Source organism: Micromesistius poutassou (assembly GCF_964030765.1).
Source record: "Micromesistius poutassou genome assembly, contig: SCAFFOLD_5228, whole genome shotgun sequence".
Lineage (NCBI taxonomy): Eukaryota > Metazoa > Chordata > Actinopteri > Gadiformes > Gadidae > Micromesistius > Micromesistius poutassou.
In genome coordinates this window covers 1-17,178 of record NW_028177598.1, presented here as the reverse complement: position 1 = coordinate 17,178, position 17,178 = coordinate 1, and the positions used below count along the sequence as shown (strand labels likewise).

The 17,178-nt window shown below is 53.5% G+C and overlaps 3 protein-coding genes across 4 annotated transcripts; 2 read left to right on the top strand and 1 right to left on the bottom strand.

Moving 5' to 3' along the window:
- Positions 1–142: 142 nt before the first annotated feature.
- On the bottom strand, positions 143–7,059 carry LOC311375876 (uncharacterized protein). 2 transcript variants are annotated; one of them, XM_084490904.1, is made up of 4 exons: positions 7,005–7,059; positions 4,947–5,397; positions 4,372–4,767; positions 143–4,281 (listed from the first exon to the last, which is right to left on the bottom strand). In XM_084490904.1, the coding sequence occupies exons 2-4, from the start codon at positions 5,394–5,396 to the stop codon at positions 388–390; spliced, it is 4,740 nt and encodes a 1,579-aa protein (XP_084347030.1). In that variant the 5' UTR covers position 5,397; positions 7,005–7,059; the 3' UTR covers positions 143–387. The 2 variants fall into 2 exon arrangements, with proteins under 2 accessions (XP_084347030.1, XP_084347029.1); XM_084490903.1 differs by lacking the exon at positions 7,005–7,059 and adding an exon at positions 6,121–6,253.
- Positions 7,060–11,242: 4,183 nt separating this feature from the next.
- On the top strand, positions 11,243–11,455 carry LOC311375879 (mitochondrial ribosome and complex I assembly factor AltMIEF1-like; the record flags this gene model as incomplete). Its single annotated transcript, XM_084490906.1, has 1 exon — positions 11,243–11,455. One exon carries the CDS (start codon positions 11,243–11,245, stop codon positions 11,453–11,455), a length of 213 nt encoding a protein of 70 aa, XP_084347032.1.
- A 965-nt stretch (positions 11,456–12,420) lies between these two features.
- mief1 (mitochondrial elongation factor 1) lies at positions 12,421–17,178 on the top strand (the record flags this gene model as incomplete). Its single annotated transcript, XM_084490905.1, has 4 exons — positions 12,421–12,567; positions 13,221–13,401; positions 14,612–14,877; positions 15,189–17,178. 4 exons carry the CDS (start codon positions 12,421–12,423, stop codon positions 16,026–16,028), a joined length of 1,434 nt encoding a protein of 477 aa, XP_084347031.1. The 3' UTR covers positions 16,029–17,178.

Genomic DNA, 17,178 nt, shown 5'->3' with positions numbered 1-17,178 from the left:
ACATACTTCAGCAGAACGAAAAAATAATGTAATATTTATACAAATACATGAACTGAATGCAATACTTGTAGTGATATGATCATCAATTCAACAATAAATATTGTCATATTTATTTATTGGGTGTAGAATGGAACAATTCCACTGTATTATTCAGTTCCTGCCTGTTAAGGTACTATTGAGGTCCGTTTGATGTCCTGAGGTTCTATATGACCAGGAACCTGAAGGTCACTGCAGCACTGTGGATCCTGAGGTTCTATAATGAGAACCTGAAGGTCACTGCAGCACTGTGGATCCTGAGGTTCTATAATGAGAACCTGAAGGTCACTGCAGCACTGTGGATCCGGAGGTTCTATAATGAGAACCTGAAGGTCACTACATCACTGCTGATCAGGGCATGTACTTCTTTGACTTCATCCTGGGTATGATGTGAATGTCTCTGATGTCATCGTGCTGAAGAAGCCAACACAAGTAGCGTTCTGTTCCCATGCCCCACCCGCTGGTGAGCAGTGGCACCACCTGCCGCATGTTGATGTACCACTTGTAGGACTCCTCGGGCACCCCGTGGTGCCTGAGGGCCTCCTGAACCAGCTCAGGGGTGGAGTGGCGCTCGCCCAGCCCTACAGTCTCCCCGAGGCCCAGCAGAAGGTCCGAGGCCTTGGCCTTGCTTTGCCCCGATCCTTCCACATAGGCCTGGTAGAAGGGAACGCCCAGGTGGTCCATCTCCGTAAGCCACACGGCGCCGCCATACTTCTCGATCAACACCCTCTCTCCCTTGCGGGTCAGCTTCCGGCCAAAGTGTGGCTGGCCTTGCTGAACCCACTCCAAACAGTCTGCAGAGGGCATCATGGGAATGGCTTGGTCCAGTGGGACTCTTGGTAGAGGCTGGTTTCCATGAAGCTTACTCAGCATGTCGATGACATGAGTCAGGGTCCCAGCGGTGTTTAGTATGATGTCAGAGTGGTTTTTCAGCATGGCGTTGGTGAGGTGAAACACGTAGGCCTCTGCTATCTGGATGGCCTTGTCCATATCACCCAGGAGTTCACACTCCACATGGTAGAACTGATTCAAGTGTGTGGCATCAGGGTCTTCCCCTCTGAAGCTGGGCGCTATGTAGTACGCCCCTCTGAGGTCCTCCTGGAAGCGGAGGAAGTACTCAAGTACAAACTGCATGGAGTCTGCAAGGTAAACATCTTGGCCCAATATGTTCACAAAGACCGGCTCTGAATCCGATCCCAGGCCCATGGGGGAGGAGATGGTGTCAGTGGTGAGAGGCGTCAGAGCATACGAGTACTGGCAGACATTATGGAAATACTCCACTGTGCTGTGAAAGAGGGTGTTTTGGATCTGAAACATGTTGTGGTACCACTGACTCCTGATGGCAATCATGGAGTGGGTCTGAGGTTCTTGCCATGATCCAGGAGGCTTACATTGGCTGATGGCTGAGTGGATTTTCTCAAGGGCTTCAGGCTTGGCAGCTTGACCATCGAGTGAAGACACATATCCGGGGTAGCTTTGGAAATGTTCAGGTTGCAGTTCTTCAGGCTTGTTGCCATCTGGTGGCGGTACTAGAGGAATCATCTTAGCATGGGCATAATCAATCTCAAAGCCTTCAAAAATGAGTGCAACTCCCCTAGCTCTCATTCCCTCTTCAAGTAGTTTGGCTACTTTATAGATAGCTCGGGTCAGTGCTTTGTAGTCTGCATCTTTTAAACTCAGGATGTCACTGGAAAGGGGTTTGCGAGGCACCACAACCGTAAGTCCAGGTGTGTTAGGGTATGGCGTCAGGAATGCAACATGCTCAGAGTCCTCCCAAACTCTCCATTGTTTCTCTTCTCCACGTACAATACGAGAGAACAGGTCATCCCTGGAATCATCCCCCAAGTAATCATAGCAAGAAGGGGCGTTTGGTGTTGGCAGTTTATCCCTAACCTTGGCCTGAACCTGGTCCAGTAGCCCATCCTCGCAGCGAGGGCCACTCTTTGAGGAACAGTAGCCAGGATCAAAGGCTTTGAAATCCTCTTGTTGGGCTACATGAGGGTGCCAGTCCGTTTCTAGACCATGGAGTGGCAGCAGTTTGATTTGGGCTGGGTGGTCAGAGGATGGATTAGAAACCAAGGCACAACGCTGCACTCCAAGTTTCTTACACAGCAGGTTAGAAACCGTTTTTGCTGCTTGAAGCATGGCCTCAAAATCAGGTGGAGCTAACTGGAAGATGCTGCTTGGACCACTTAATGCTTTTCTCGTCAGAATTGTATCCCCTGGAGTCCAAGGCTTTGGATTAAGGTGGGCCACTAGCTCATCCGTCTCCCAGATCACATTGGAGATCTCGTGCATAGGTTTGAAGACCTCCACCCGTGAAATACCGCCGACCATGGAGGCTACAAACATCACCCCAGCATTTGTCTCAATGACAGCTTCACCTTTAGAATCGACAGCGATGATTCCAGCACAGATTCCTTTGAGGTTTTCAGAAATCACTTCTCTACATGCTTTTCTGAGGGTGTAACCTTTGTGGTTGTAGAGAATGGCTACTTTCTGTGCTACTGTGTGCCTCAGAAACACATCTCCATCTCCCGAGCATGTAATAGCTAGCTTGTCATCTCCATATATCCCTGCTCCGACTACAGCTGTATCTCCTACCCTGCCTTTCAGTTTCCCTACCAGACCACCTGTAGACGTTGCAGCAGCTAGCTTACGCCAGCGATCCAGAGCCACTGCTCCCACAGTCTGGGGATGGTTGTTCTTTGGATTGATGTCAGCCTGGAGCTTCACCATTAACTCTTTGTGACGGATATCAGTGTAGAAATAATCAGGGCCAAGAGGTTTCCCTGGTTCCAAACCGTGAAAAAAATCCTCCGCTCCATCTCCCACAATCATGGAGTGGGGACTTTTATCCATCACACACCTGGCAGCCTTTATGGGGTTTTTTACCCTCTGCAAGCAGGCTACAGATCCAGAATTAATCCCACTGCAATCCACGATGGTGGCCTCCATTTCATTTTTTCCATCTTTGTTAAAAACAGAACCTTTCCCTGCATTGAAGAGGAAGCAGTCTTCCAAAGCTTCCACTGACTTCTGAACTGCATCAAGACTGCTGCCCCCATGTTGGAGCACTTGGGAGCCCAGGCCTAAGGCCGTCTTAAGAGCAAACTCAATGACCTCCACTACTTTGCTGTTCAACATCATCACCTCTCCGGCCCCGCCGTGTATTACCAGAGTAAAGTCTGGGCTCATGGAGTCTGAATTGGGTTTTGTTTTGGCCAGAGGCTCTTCTACAGAGCGGTTCGCCTCTCCATCCACTGGCCCTACTTGGCCGTCATGGAGTACACAATCCAGAGCACCCATTTGGCATGCGATGGAGTATCTGAGCGCTAGTAGCATCACTAGCTTCATGTTAATCTCCAGACTGTCACGAAGGTTTTCCAACACCGTGGCAAAGCTACCTTTAGCATTTAGCACCATCAAGACCTTGTCTCTCCTCCCAAGGTAAGTAACAGCTAGTTGGTCCTTAGCATAAACATTTCCGACTGCACACTCTACACCTTCCATTAGATCTTTACCAGTGAGGTAAACAGAGGGACATCCAAAGGGATCCAGGAACTTTTTCAGTGGGTCGTCCGATGGCAAAGACCAACGAAGGGCAGCAAGATGAGGACCTACTCCCTGGCCACTTTTTGTTGCTTTGATGAGGTTCTTGTGCTCCAGAAAGGCAACATGGAACAGTTGTAGAAGCTGAGCACTATACTGAGGAGTTTGGTCGGGCCCCACACAGGATGCAAGGGCCCCTACCAGCTCTCGAGACCTCATGGTCACAGAGTATGTTGGGTCACAGCGCCCATGTTTGTAGTGCCGCATGTGGGTTGGTGTGACAAGGATGTGATTGGCTGCAGACTCACCAAAAATTTGCTTCAAGGAAAGTTGCAAAGAAAAGTTGATCCAGGCATCGTACAGGCCTCTTTGACTTCTCAATGCTGAGAATACATCTGGGTAGGAGGACACCTCAAAGGTAATGACTGGATGAGTGGCCTTTAAGGAAGGGCTTGGGGTGATTCTGATTTCTTGCAGGGGGAAAGGTAGGGGAGTTGGGGTCACCCTACTGCCATCACTTTGTGAGTCAGTCCTGCCGTGGTTCTCGGGGCCGTTGTGGTCCAGGTTGATGTCTACCGTTTCAGAGAGATGAAACACACACTCTGATACCAGCCCCGCGACCATCCCGTCCACGGCGCTGTGCTCAAACACCATCCCAGCTGTGCTGTCCTTGAACACCACCACATTGACCACCTGTCAAACCAAATGAAAAACAATGTGTTTATCAATGAATATGATTGTCCGTGTGCGTACAGTGCATGGGTGCATCGGTCCACTAGTTACCTTGTCGTAGTATCTCAGACACGGACCGTCCCCTCCTCCCAGGCGGACTGTGTTCAGAATGTTGGCCATCTCAGGGGGGGCGTCGCAGTCCTCCAGGGAGAGCGCCACCACCGCGCTCTCCATGAGCCCCAGAGACCCTGCAGCCACGCCCCCCTGCTTCACGATCTCTTCCCTGAGGGCCGCCCAGGACTTGCGGTCCAAGGCCGACAGGCCACAGATGACGGGCGCGTCGCTCTGTCCGCTGGAGCTGCCGTAGCTCATGGCCAGAGCCAGCTGGTGGTATATGTCGGAGACGGGCAGAGGGCGCATCGCCCCGTCGCTGCCACGGCTCAGGATGTCCACGGGGAACACACCTCCAACGCAGGTGACGATGGCGTGGAGGCTGTCTGGGTACATCTATAATCAAAACATATGTATGTTCACATTCAACGCCATTTAAATGATATGCAAAGGGGTCAGTGATGACGGTCGTTTCATTGGCAATAGTTATTCAGCAGCTGGTCATGAAGCTTTTGCATTGTTTATCTAATCAGATGTTTAAATGTTCCAACAAAGGGTCTCCTGTTCTGAGCCACCTTGATCTCGTCGTGGTTGGCGCCCGGCAGCCGGCAGGCGGCAAAGATCTGGGCCTGCTGCGTGCGCTCGGTGGCGGCCGTGTCCTCCGCCACCAGCGAGGGCTCGCTGTGCAGCTTGGCCACGCCCCACAGCAGCGCGGCCGCCCGCTCCAGCTGCGTGCCCGATCTCCCGGCCCCGCGGGGGGGGAACACGGCCGGCAGGGCGGTGGACGTGGGGAGGGGGTCGCTGCACGCCAGCAGCCGGCTCTTGAACTGCTCCGTCACCCAGTTGTCGCGGCCGGCGGCGGAGGCGGCCAGGTGCCTCTGCGCGGCCTCCAGGGGCCCCCGCTGCTGGCCCAGGGTGCGTCTGAACTCGGGGTACAGGTCAGGGGGCAGGGTGAGCTGGAGGACCCGCCCCACCTCCCGCAGGGTGACGTCCAGCTCCGGAACGGGGAAGTCGCGAAGGGCCATCCTGTGGAGGAGACGCAGGGAGTGGTGAGGGTGGAGAGAGCCTAACCCTAACCCTAACCCTAACCCTAACCCTAACTCTAACCCTAACCCTAACCCTCTAACTCTAACCCTAACCCTAACCCTAACCCTAACTCTAACCCTGATACTGTGATGAAGGAGGAATGTGTTGTTTGTTTATCCTCATATTTGGTCATCGTGGAGCCTATGAACAGATTGGGATGTTTATGATATGTCATATACCAAATATCTCCACTATCTCTCACTCCCTCACTCTCTCAGACCCACACTCACTCCCAGAACCTTTTCTCTCCAACGATGGGACGCATCGAGCCTCCTTGGCTAATCAACAGTGACCACATGACGTCACTGTCCTATTACCTAACAAAGATCCTCTGCTATATATGTAACCACAACATTCAGCGAGGGTGTGTGAGTGTGTGGAAACACACGCTACACAACGTCATTACAGATAACCGCAAACTAAACTAAACTAATAATAAAACATGTTCACATCCTCTTCCCCTCATTTTCATAACCACCCGGCGGTCGATGACCAGGGCTGATGACGAGAGCTCCACGGTTCCTCTAACGCTGGTCAGCAGCACAGACACTCTTTGTCTGCCAACGTCGTCACCTACACGACGGACTGGAAGCCATTATGGGCCCCGCTCCGCCAGAAGGGCGCGGCGCACCAGGCGTTGGTAGAACTCGTGAGGCTCATTACCTCCCGGTGGACGACACCCAGAGGAGGGTCCCTGCTGCCGGCTGGATTACATCTCTCATTGTGTGGCTCTTCTGGGTAATTAGATTTCTGCTCGTTTGTGCTAACAGTTTGAATCATGTGGCATGTAGTGTCTGGCCGCGTGCCTGACAGCCTTGTGGTGGATGACATGAGCAACAGGAAATTCCGACACACACAAACGCACCACAGCTTTCTGTTGCGACATACCTGATTATAAAATAATATTATTCTATTATTAACCTGAGCATCTATCATAGTCATTTGTAAACACATAAGCATTCACATCATTTTGATCATTTTGAGACTATAAAAAACAGCCATGGGTGTACACAACACAACATATTGATTGGTTGATGATGTGATTTATATAGACAATTCTAGACACTTATATTTAACTTTGGAATATATATATATCTATATATATAGATATATATATTGTGGTGTATATATATTATATATATACACACACACACACACACATTATATACATATATATACATTTATTAATTTAAAAAGCTGAAAGATGTGATATGCACAAAGTTATCAACATGTAATTTATTTTATAAATCCATGATGGTTAGCAGGTATGTAGGCATTTATTAGATTTATATATATAGACACAGTCTGTTATGTCAGCTCTGATTATACATCTGACTCATTACTGAATTACATTTTCCTTCCTTCCTCATTCTTACTAGAATGAGCATGGCAAATACTATACACACAATCCTTGTTTCAAAATGTCCTAAACACTCCCGTTGTACACAGAGTGCTATAATCCTCCCTAGATCAGCCATGGTCCACTGTCTCATGGACATGATATAAAGATACAGAGGATATAGATGATATAGAGCAGTAGAACTGACCTTGATCCAGACTCTCTGAGATGTGTCCAGGGATGAGCAGCAGGCAGTGAGAGGTTTGAGCTGAGCTCCTCGGGTCTGAGCTACTGTAGGGTTTGGGCGGGTTTGGGTGGTGATTCCAATTAAGGAAGCATCCACTGCTGACTGATAACGCTGTCTCTCTCTCTGTCTCTCTCTCTGTCTCTCTCTCTCAGTCTCTCTCTCTCTGTCTCTCTCTCTGTCTCTCTCTCTGTCTCTTAATAACCTCAGCCTGCATAGTCCTTCACTATATTCTATAACTTTGAACTCTTCTACATGTTTCCATACTGCCTTGTCTTTCTGTCCTTTCTTTTGTTCTAAATTAAGCTGTCAGCAGAGTATTTTTATGGGTGATTTTAATCTTGCTGTATAGGAGTATTTTGAAAAATGCAACAAAAAATATATGTGTTACTATAATTTATTATTTTGTAGTGATTTTTGTATATTGATTTCTGATACACTACTTTATTTAACATCCATTTGGTTTAGCACAAATACACACACGCACAGGATATCAACTATCTATCTACTTATCTCTGCAGTAGTGACACACACACACACACACACACACACACACTATTGTTATTTATAAATGTAGGCCAGTAGCGAACCGTGACTCTTAAACCTTGGCCCTCTGACCCCCCTTCCTCCGTCGCGAAAAAAGCAAACCACCAGCTTAGCTTACTGTGTCCTCTCTATACTGCAAAAGTTACCTATGACAATTCCAGCTCTGAAACAAAAATGAATACGCTAGTCCAGCCTTAGCAATGCAACAAGCAAACAGCACAGAGAGAGTGAGAGTTATCACCAAAACTAAAAACATTTCATGACATTTTGTTGGTTTTGTGTGGTAGGGCTATCTGCTGTCATGCGTTCTGCACCCCGGGCCGTTGTCATATTCTACTGAAGTGCACACACAGCTTGTGTGATGATGCGATTATTTGTCAGGAGGATTTGCATTTTGCTTAAGCTTAAGAGATAGCTGTTTTTAGTTTTGGTGATAACTCTCACTCTCTCCGTGCTGTTTGCTTGTTGCATTGCTAAGGCTGGACTAGCGTATTCATTTTTGTTTCAGAGCTGGAATTGTCATAGGTAACTTTTGCAGTATAGAGAGGACACAGTAAGCTAAGCTGGTGGTTTGCTTTTTTCGTGACGGGGGAAGGGGGGTCAGAGGGCCAAGGTGTAAGAGTCACGGTTCGCTACTGCCACCGACTCTCTAATAAGTAGAGATTGTATTATTGCATAATGTTCAACATGAACAGCATCCAGATCTCATGACCGTTGTGAAATGTCTGCTGGAATGGTCAACCTTACGCAAAGAGGAAGAATAAACTATATATAGCCTATATCAGAGGGGAACCGCAGGGCCCTTAGCCTAAGACATTCTAGATATTGTCCTTTTATTTTATTAATTCATAATTTGACAATCAACATCTAAACAAAAATGTTTCTGAGGAAATAAACCCTTCAAACCTGCCTATTCAATTAGTGTTGGAATGTGAAGGGTTCAATTAAATTAAAAGCAGAGGATCAGTCGCCATCAACCACTTCATCCAAAAGGACAGGAGGATGGACTTTGTTTTCAAGTAATGCGATCATCAAAGGGTAAGTTATTTAAAACGTATAGGCCACCGTGCCAACTGGTTTTATTCTGGCCGCCTCTGCCACTGTTTTGTGTATGTTAAGGTTTATTTGGGAAAACGGTCATTGTGCAGAATTACCAGTCAATCTGTAAATGTACCAACTCAGCGTTCATTATGCACGGTAAATGTGCATAACATTTCATGTAATGCTGTGCGCGCACACAGCAGCGACAGACTTCAGAACCATGGACAGTGAGAAACCACAGCGTGTGTCCGGCGTGGCTGGAGTCCACGGACCCGCTCCCGAGGGGGACACGGATCAGCGTTTCAGCGTTTCTCAGTCACTGAGTCGGTCAGACTCGGCTCCTCCCTCGTTCTCGTTCGAACGAATCGCGAATGCACGTTCGCGAATGCCGAATCGGTCAGACTCTCCTCCCTCGTTCTCATTCTCAAAGGAATCACGATCGTGCGATGGTGCAAACGGTCATCAATCAACACAACATTAACTAAGTTCCTTTTAGCTGAGGAGCGCTTCATGTTCGGAATCGGGATGTTGTTGCCCGGCTGACTCTTGTGACTTCTCAGTCCTCGAGTCTTCACCGCTAAACACAGTCAGTGAACGAACGGCGACTCGCGACTCAGCGCGACTCAGCGACTAGTGGGTGGAGCTGGGAGTCGAGTCTCGGAGAACGAAGAGAACGAGAGCGGCGCATCAGTTCGGTTCGTTTGTTTTAAAGAGTTGTTCGTTCGAACTGATTCGTTCACGAACGAGCCACCACTAGTTCCTGGTACTGTCGGTGGAAAAGCGGCAATTGTGGCTTGGCTTACAGTGGTCTGTTTGCATTTGAGGAGACTTTATTGGTCTTTACAGTAATAGACACAGCCAGAGGATTAACAATTTAAGAAGTGCTTTCTTTGATTCTTTCAATATTGTAATAGTTCGATTGTAGTTTTGTGTTTTCTCGTCTTGTTGAATGTGCTTCTGCAGCACAACTGTAAACTAACTAGTGCCATGGGGGGGAAGCGTCGGAACCAGAGGGGGCGGGTCTAACCATCGGAGCCGGAGGGGGCGGGTGTAACTCTCTTGAACCGGATGTGATATCCTAATGTTCAACTGCTTCCGGAGTTTTGCTGCAGACTGACCCCGGCGTGAGGGAGCAGTATCTCGTAAGGACAAACCCTCGGTCTCGTTTCCCGACCGTAAGTTGATCTGTTGTCAACGGGCTTTATGTTGCTAGTCTTATTACATTCTAGTGCTGTCGAGCTGTAACGCCTGTACGAGTAGCATGCTAGGCTAATGAGCTGTGATGTTTGACTTTCCATGGAGCGATCCCTTATTATATCATTATATCCCTTATTATTATATCATCATTATCCTCACCGGCTGTCTGGAGGCGGGCATGACTTCATGTCCCTCGCGCTGCACCGCGCAGCTTGTTGCTGCTGTGTAGCTTAGCTTAGCTTAGCTGAAGCTATCTCTGCAATGGTGACGTCGTCTATGACGCGTTCCCGTCTGTCCCATGACGTCATTGTGACTTCATGTAGTTGGTGGCTGGTGGCTGTGCGTAAAACACACAAGACCCTTCCGTCGGACCGGACCGGTTCAGCCTCTGACCTGCTGCCCCTCAGGGTAAAACCAGCGACACGTCAGTGACCTGGTCACAAAGTCCAACCTGCCGCTTTCTGCACAGACCCTAACCAGCTATAACCAGCTATAACCAGCTATAACCAGCTACAACCAGCTACAACCAGCTATAACCAGCAGGGGGTTAGGGTCAATCTGTGGAACCAACCAGACACAATTCACCCTGTCACCATGACTGCCTCACTCTGTCATCCCCTCACTCTGTCATCCCCTCACTCTGTCATCCCCTCACCCGTTCATCCCTCACCCGTTCATCCCCTCACCCGTTCACCCCTCACTCTGCCCCCCCCCCCCTCCAGGCCCCTCCCCCCCCGCTGGGCGCTCCCTGATGGGCGTGTGTTCTGTCCCCCCCCCCCCCCCCTCCAGGCCCCTCCCTCCCCGCTGGGCGCTCCCTGATGGGCGTGTGTTCTGTCCCCCCCCCTCCAGGCCCCTCCCTCCCCGCTGGGCGCTCCCTGATGGGCGTGTGTTCTGTCCCCCCCCCTCCAGGCCCCTCCCTCCCCGCTGGGCGCTCCCTGATGGGCGTGTGTTCTGTCCCCCCCCCTCCAGGCCCCTCCCTCCCCGCTGGGCGCTCCCTGATGGGCGTGTGTTCTGTCCCCCCCCCTCCAGGCCCCTCCCTCCCCGCTGGGCGCTCCCTGATGGGCGTGTGTTCTGTCCCCCCCCCTCCAGGCCCCTCCCTCCCCGCTGGGCGCTCCCTGATGGGCGTGTGTTCTGTCCCCCCCCCTCCAGGCCCCTCCCTCCCCGCTGGGCGCTCCCTGATGGGCGTGTGTTCTGTCCCCCCCCCTCCAGGCCCCTCCCTCCCCGCTGGGCGCTCCCTGATGGGCGTGTGTTCTGTCCCCCCCCCTCCAGGCCCCTCCCTCCCCGCTGGGCGCTCCCTGATGGGCGTGTGTTCTGTCCCCCCCCCTCCAGGCCCCTCCCTCCCCGCTGGGCGCTCCCTGATGGGCGTGTGTTCTGTCCCCCCCCCTCCAGGCCCCTCCCTCCCCGCTGGGCGCTCCCTGATGGGCGTGTGTTCTGTCCCGGTGGTCCTGGCGCTCTACCGCTCGCTGCTCCGTGCCGGGCGCCGCCTGACGCTCACCGACCGCGACTTCTACCGCCGCTCCGTCCGCCGCGAGTTCCGGCGCTGCCAGGCGCTGACGGCGCCGGAGGACCGCCTCGCCGCGCTCCGCAGGGGCCAGGTCTTCCTCAGCAGCCGGTTGGGCGGGCTGATGTAGGAGGCGGGGCTCCGAGGGCATCTGCAAGTGAGACGCGAGGCTGTGGATCTTTCAGGTGGGTTACGGCGGTCGCTGGTCCACTGGTCCACTGGGACCTGGTGGGGTGTGAGGGCGGTCGCTGGTCCACTGGGACCTGGTGGGGTGTGAGGGCGGTCGCTGGTCCACTGGGACCTGGTGGGGTGTGAGGGCGGTCGCTGGTCCACTGGGACCTGGTGGGGTGTGAGGGCGGTCAGCGGGGGGCGGTCCTGAGTCTGTCTCTGATGTGTCTGACGGTCGCCGTGGTTACCTGAGTGTCTCTGGTGTGTCTGACGGTCGCCGTGGTTACCTGAGTGTCTCTGGTGTGTCTGACGGTCGCCGTGGTTACCTGAGTGTCTCTGATGTGTCTGACGGTCGCCGTGGTTACCTGAGTGTCTCTGGTGTGTCTGACGGTCGCCGTGGTTACCTGAGTGTCTCTGTGTCTGACGTTGCCGTGGTTACCTGAGTGTCTCTGGTGTGTCTGACGGTCGCCGTGGTTACCTGAGTGTCTCTGATGGTCGCCGTGGTTACCTGAGTGTCTCTGGTGTGTCTGATGGTCGCCGTGGTTACCCGAGTGTCTCTGGTGTGTCTCTGGTGTGTCTGACGGTCGCCGTGGTTACCTGAGTGTCTCTGATGTGTCTGACGGTCGCCGTGGTTACCTGAGTGTCTCTGGTGTGTCTGGCGTTGCCGTGGTTACCTGAGTGTCTCTGGTGTGTCTGGCGTTGCCGTGGTTACCTGAGTGTCTCTGATGGTTGCCGTGGTTACCTGAGTGTCTCTGTGTCTGACGTTGCCGTGGTTACCTGAGTGTCTCTGATGTGTCTGACGGTCGCCGTGGTTACCTGAGTGTCTCTGGTGTGTCTGACGTTGCCGTGGTTACCTGAGTGTCTCTGATGGTCGCCGTGGTTACCTGAGTGTCTCTGTGTGTCTGGCGTTGCCGTGGTTTCCTCAGGATGGCGGGGCTGAACCGGGAGCAGAAGGGGAAGAAGGACGACGGCGGTCTGGGCACGGCCGTGGACTTCCTGCTGTCCAACGCCAAGCTGGTGCTGGGAGTGGGCGGGGCCGCCGTGCTGGGCATCGCCACGCTCGCCGTCAAAAGGGTGAGCTGAGCGGGGAACGACGCGGCGTTGGTGACCCCTAAACGTCTAGAGGTCACGTCTAGAGGTCGCGACTAGAGGTCGAGAGGGCGAGTCACTCTGGGAGCGAGCAATATGCTCACTCCCCGATCCCCCTGGCCCAGAACATTAACCAATCACATCGCAGTATCTGATATAGGCGGGACAAAAGCGTGGCTGTTTTACCGACCGGATACGGCGGAGTCTTATCTACTGGTTAGCTCCGCTGGTCTGGATACGTCCCCCCTTGTGTTCTTCTGATTGGTCGCAGTGTTATCCAATGGGCTTTTGATCATTAAAATGACACAATGATAACAAATGTTACAAGTCTCAATTTAAAAAAGGATCATTTGTTGAACTGTCTGTAAATCATGCCGGGAAAAAATTTATAATTTTTTTTTTTTAATAATTGAAAAGAAATCTACCGATACACGTAAAATAAATAACACCGCAAATATCGGCCAGCCGATATATAGATCCATCACTAGTCAAGTCTAGAGGTCGCGTCTAGAGGTCGCACAAGATGGCGCCCGGCGTGACTCAGCTTGACGTTCTTCGTGGATGCGTCTTTACTGGTCCTACTGGTCCTACTGGTGCTACTGGTCATACTGGAAGCCGTCCTGCTGCCTCTGCTTCAGATGTACGACCGCACCCTGAGCGCGCCCAGCAGCCCCACCAAGATGGAGGCGGGGGGGCAGCGGAGCTGGGAGGAGCCTAGCTGGATGGGCTCCTCCCCCCGCGTGCTGAACCAGGACATGAAGGCCGGGGTCAGCCGCTCGCTGCAGACCCTGCCCACCGCCGCACACGGCCTCCAGCCAGGTACGTAGACCCCCTGGTCCAGGTACGCCCCTAGACCCCCGGTCCAGGTACGCCCACCTAGACCGGGTCCAGGTACGCCCCTAGACCGGGTCCAGGTACGCCCACCTAGACCCCCGGTCCAGGTACGCCCACCTAGACCCCCGGTCCAGGTACGCCCCTAGACCCCCGGTCCAGGTACGCCCCTAGACCCCCGGTCCAGGTACGCCCCTAGACCCCCGGTCCAGGTACGCCCCTAGACCCCGGTCCAGGTACGCCCCTAGACCGGGTCCAGGTACGCCCCTAGACCCCGGGTCCAGGTACGCCCCTAGACCGGGTCCAGGTACGCCCCTAGACCCCGGTCCAGGTACGCCCCTAGACCCCGGTCCAGGCCCTGCTGACCCCAGTCTGTTGACAGTCTCCAGGGCGGTCACTAACTCGGTCACTAACTCGGTCACTAACTCTGTTTGAATCCTTCCTGCGCTCCTTCTCCAGACGGGATGTTTCCTCTGTTGCTCCTCCTCTACAGTGGGTCACTCTAACGTCTTAGTGTTGATGTCCTATAGCAGTCTGTCTCCTCCTCTACAGTGGGTCACTCTAACGTCTTAGTGTTGATGTCCTATAGCAGTCTGTCTCCTCCTCTACAGTGGGTCCACTCTAACGTCTTAGTGTTGATGTCCTATAGCAGTCTGTCTCCTCTACAGTGGGTCACTCTAACGTCTTAGTGTTGATGTCCTATAGCAGTCTGTCTCCTCCTCTACAGTGGGTCACTCTAACGTCTTAGTGTTGATGTCCTATAGCAGTCTGTCTCCTCCTCTACAGTGGGTCCTCTCTAACGTCTTAGTGTTGATGTCCTATAGCAGTCTGTCTCCTCCTCTACAGTGGGTCACTCTAACGTCTTAGTGTTGATGTCCTATAGCAGTCTGTCTCCTCTACAGTGGGTCACTCTAACGTCTTAGTGTTGATGTCCTATAGCAGTCTGTCTCCTCCTCTACAGTGGGTCACTCTAACGTCTTAGTGTTGATGTCCTATAGCAGTCTGTCTCCTTCCAGTAACCAGACCCCAGTACCTCCACTCGGCCCTCACCCTCCACTAGAGGGGCTGACCCTAACCCTCCACTAGAGGGGCTGACCCTCCACTAGAGGGGCTGACCCTCCACTAGAGGGGCTGACCCTAACCCTCCACTAGAGGGGCTGACCCTCCACTAGAGGGGCTAACCCTCTGCTCTCTCCAGACGCCGTGCGGCGGGTGGTGTGCCGCTCTGGGCCAGGCGCCGGGGGCGGGGCCGAGCTGCTGAGGGCGCGGATGCGTCTGTCGCTGCAGGAGCGTCTGTGGGCGTTCTACCGGGAGAAGGTCAACATCCCAGCGGAGGAGCAGGCGGCCGCCCGCCGCGCCGCCCTGGACATCTGCGCCGAGCTGCGCGTCTTCCTGCACGCCAAGCTGCCCGACATGCCGCTGCGAGAGATGTACCTGAGCGGCAGTCTCTATGACGACCTGCAGGTGAGGGGCGGGGCTAAGAGTACCTGAGCGGCAGTCTCTATGACGACCTGCAGGTGAGGGGCGGTCTCTATGACGACCTGCAGGTGAGGGGCGGTCTCTATGACGACCTGCAGGTGAGGGGCGGGGCTAAGGAGTACCTGGGGGGCGGTCTCTATGACGAGCTGCAGGTGAGGGGCGGGGCTGTCTCTATGACGACCTGCAGGTGAGGGGCGGGGCTAAGGAGTACCTGGGGGGCGGTCTCTATGACGACCTGCAGGTGAGGGGCGGGGCTAAGGCGTACCTGGGGGGCTCTAACGAGGTCTTCTCCCCAGGTGGTGACGGCGGACCACGCCCAGCTCATGGTGCCGCTGGTCCTAGAGAAGAACCTGTGGTCCATGGTGCCGGGGGAGGACACCATCATGAACGTTCCGGGCTTCTGGCTGGTCCGCAGGGAGAACCTGGAGTACTTCCCGCGCGGCAGCAGCTACTGGGACCGCTGCATGGTGGGGGGCTACCTGTCGCCGCGGGCGGTGCTGGAGGTGTTCGACCGGCTGGTGGCCGGCTCCATCAACTGGCCGGCCATCGGCAGCGTGCTGGACTACGTCATCCGGCCCGTGGTGCCGTCGGAGACGCTGACGCTGGAGGTGCAGTACGAGACGGACCGCCGGCTCTACGTCGACTTCCTGCCGCTGCTGGCGATGGAGGACGGCGGCGCGCTGATCGCCAAGCCCCACCGGCCGGCCGCCGAGCGCCACCAGAACCTGTGGCGGCAGAGCTTCCGGGCGGCGGAGACGGCCCGGCTGCGGGCGCTGGACCGCGAGGACGGCGGCTGCCGCTGCGCCTGCCTGAAGCTGGCCAAGGCGGTGTGCAAGCTGAACGCGGCGCTGCAGCGGCTCAACGCCAGCCAGCTCACCAACGCCCTGCTGCTGCTCAGCGACGCCCAGGGCGACTGGACGCAGGAGGCGCTGGCCGACCGCTTCCTGCAGCTGCTGCGAGCGCTGGTGGGCCACCTGGAGGCCGGGAGGCTGCCCTGCGCCCTCAACCCCAGAGTCAACCTGCTGTGTGAGCTGCTGGAGCCCGAGGTGGATGAGCTGGGCTACACGCTGTACTGCGCCCTGTCGGACCCCGAGGGCCTGCTCAGGACTGCCCTGGACGAGCCCCCCCCCACCTGAGGACCCCCCCCCCCCCCCCCCCCCCCCCAACACCTGAGGACCTCTGTTTAAATCACTCTATAATCTATCTCTACTCCTGGTCTCCTGGGGGGCAGAAGGCTCTCTGGAGACCAGAGTCCTCTTGTTCTTTTCTACTGGTAGAGCAGCCCCTGTGTGACCTGAGGCCGCTCTAGAGGACTGATGGGGAGCTGTGTGTCTTACCAGGGAATGTCATTGTGTAACTTATGCCAAATCTAAAGTAAATAAATAGTTGGCGTTGAGTGAAAGCGACGAGACGGCTTAATGTCAGGGTGCATGGATCTAAACGTGGTCTGGTGATGACATAAGGATGAAGCCTTCTGAGACTGCATGAATCTGAACTCACGTGTCATCGCAGGTCAGTCACAGTGTGTGTGTGTTAACCTACAGCTACTATGTGCAAATATTTAAACTGTTACTGGACTCTAAAAGTAAAGGATATTGGAATTGTTCTGTTTTAGAAAGCTTTTACAAAACACATTCTTCCTTGAGCAAATGTTGGCTTGTGAGGGTTAGGGTTAACCGCGGGTGGTGATAGGGTTAGGGTTAGGGTTAACCCCGGGTGGTGATAGGGTTCAGATCAGGAACCTGAGGCTCAGCAGCTCGGAACGGTCCCTGCAAACATCAAACTTCGGTTGAAGCTTTTCTTTGTTCATCGTTCAACTATTCTTAAGTTGCCACGTATGTGTATGATTTATCACATGTTGGGCAAAACAACCAAACCAGTGTCATGCTGATCAAACCCAAGCTGGTGTGTCGTTAGTTTCACCCTGAGCTCCGTCTGTCCCTGAGGGCCAGCAGACCAATGGTTTAATCTGGAACCTTTGAATCACATGACAAAGGACTGGTTAATATTAACTCGATTACACTTTGCTTCCTCTCGCCCCTGAATGAGAGGAAGCAAAGTGTAATAGAGTAACAAAGCAGCAGCTTCCTTAGGGTTGGGTTAGAAAGGGTTAGGTTGAGTCCCCAGCTCTTAACCAGCTCTTACCAGCTCTTAACCAGCGCAGACCGCCTCAGGTGGACCAGTTTACAGGAAATGGAAAGACCAAATTTGGGGCCGGCCCATTTGTTTACCCAATGCCATCTTTTCTTGTACAGTCCGGATTACGTTGTAGCTTGTTTGTGCATT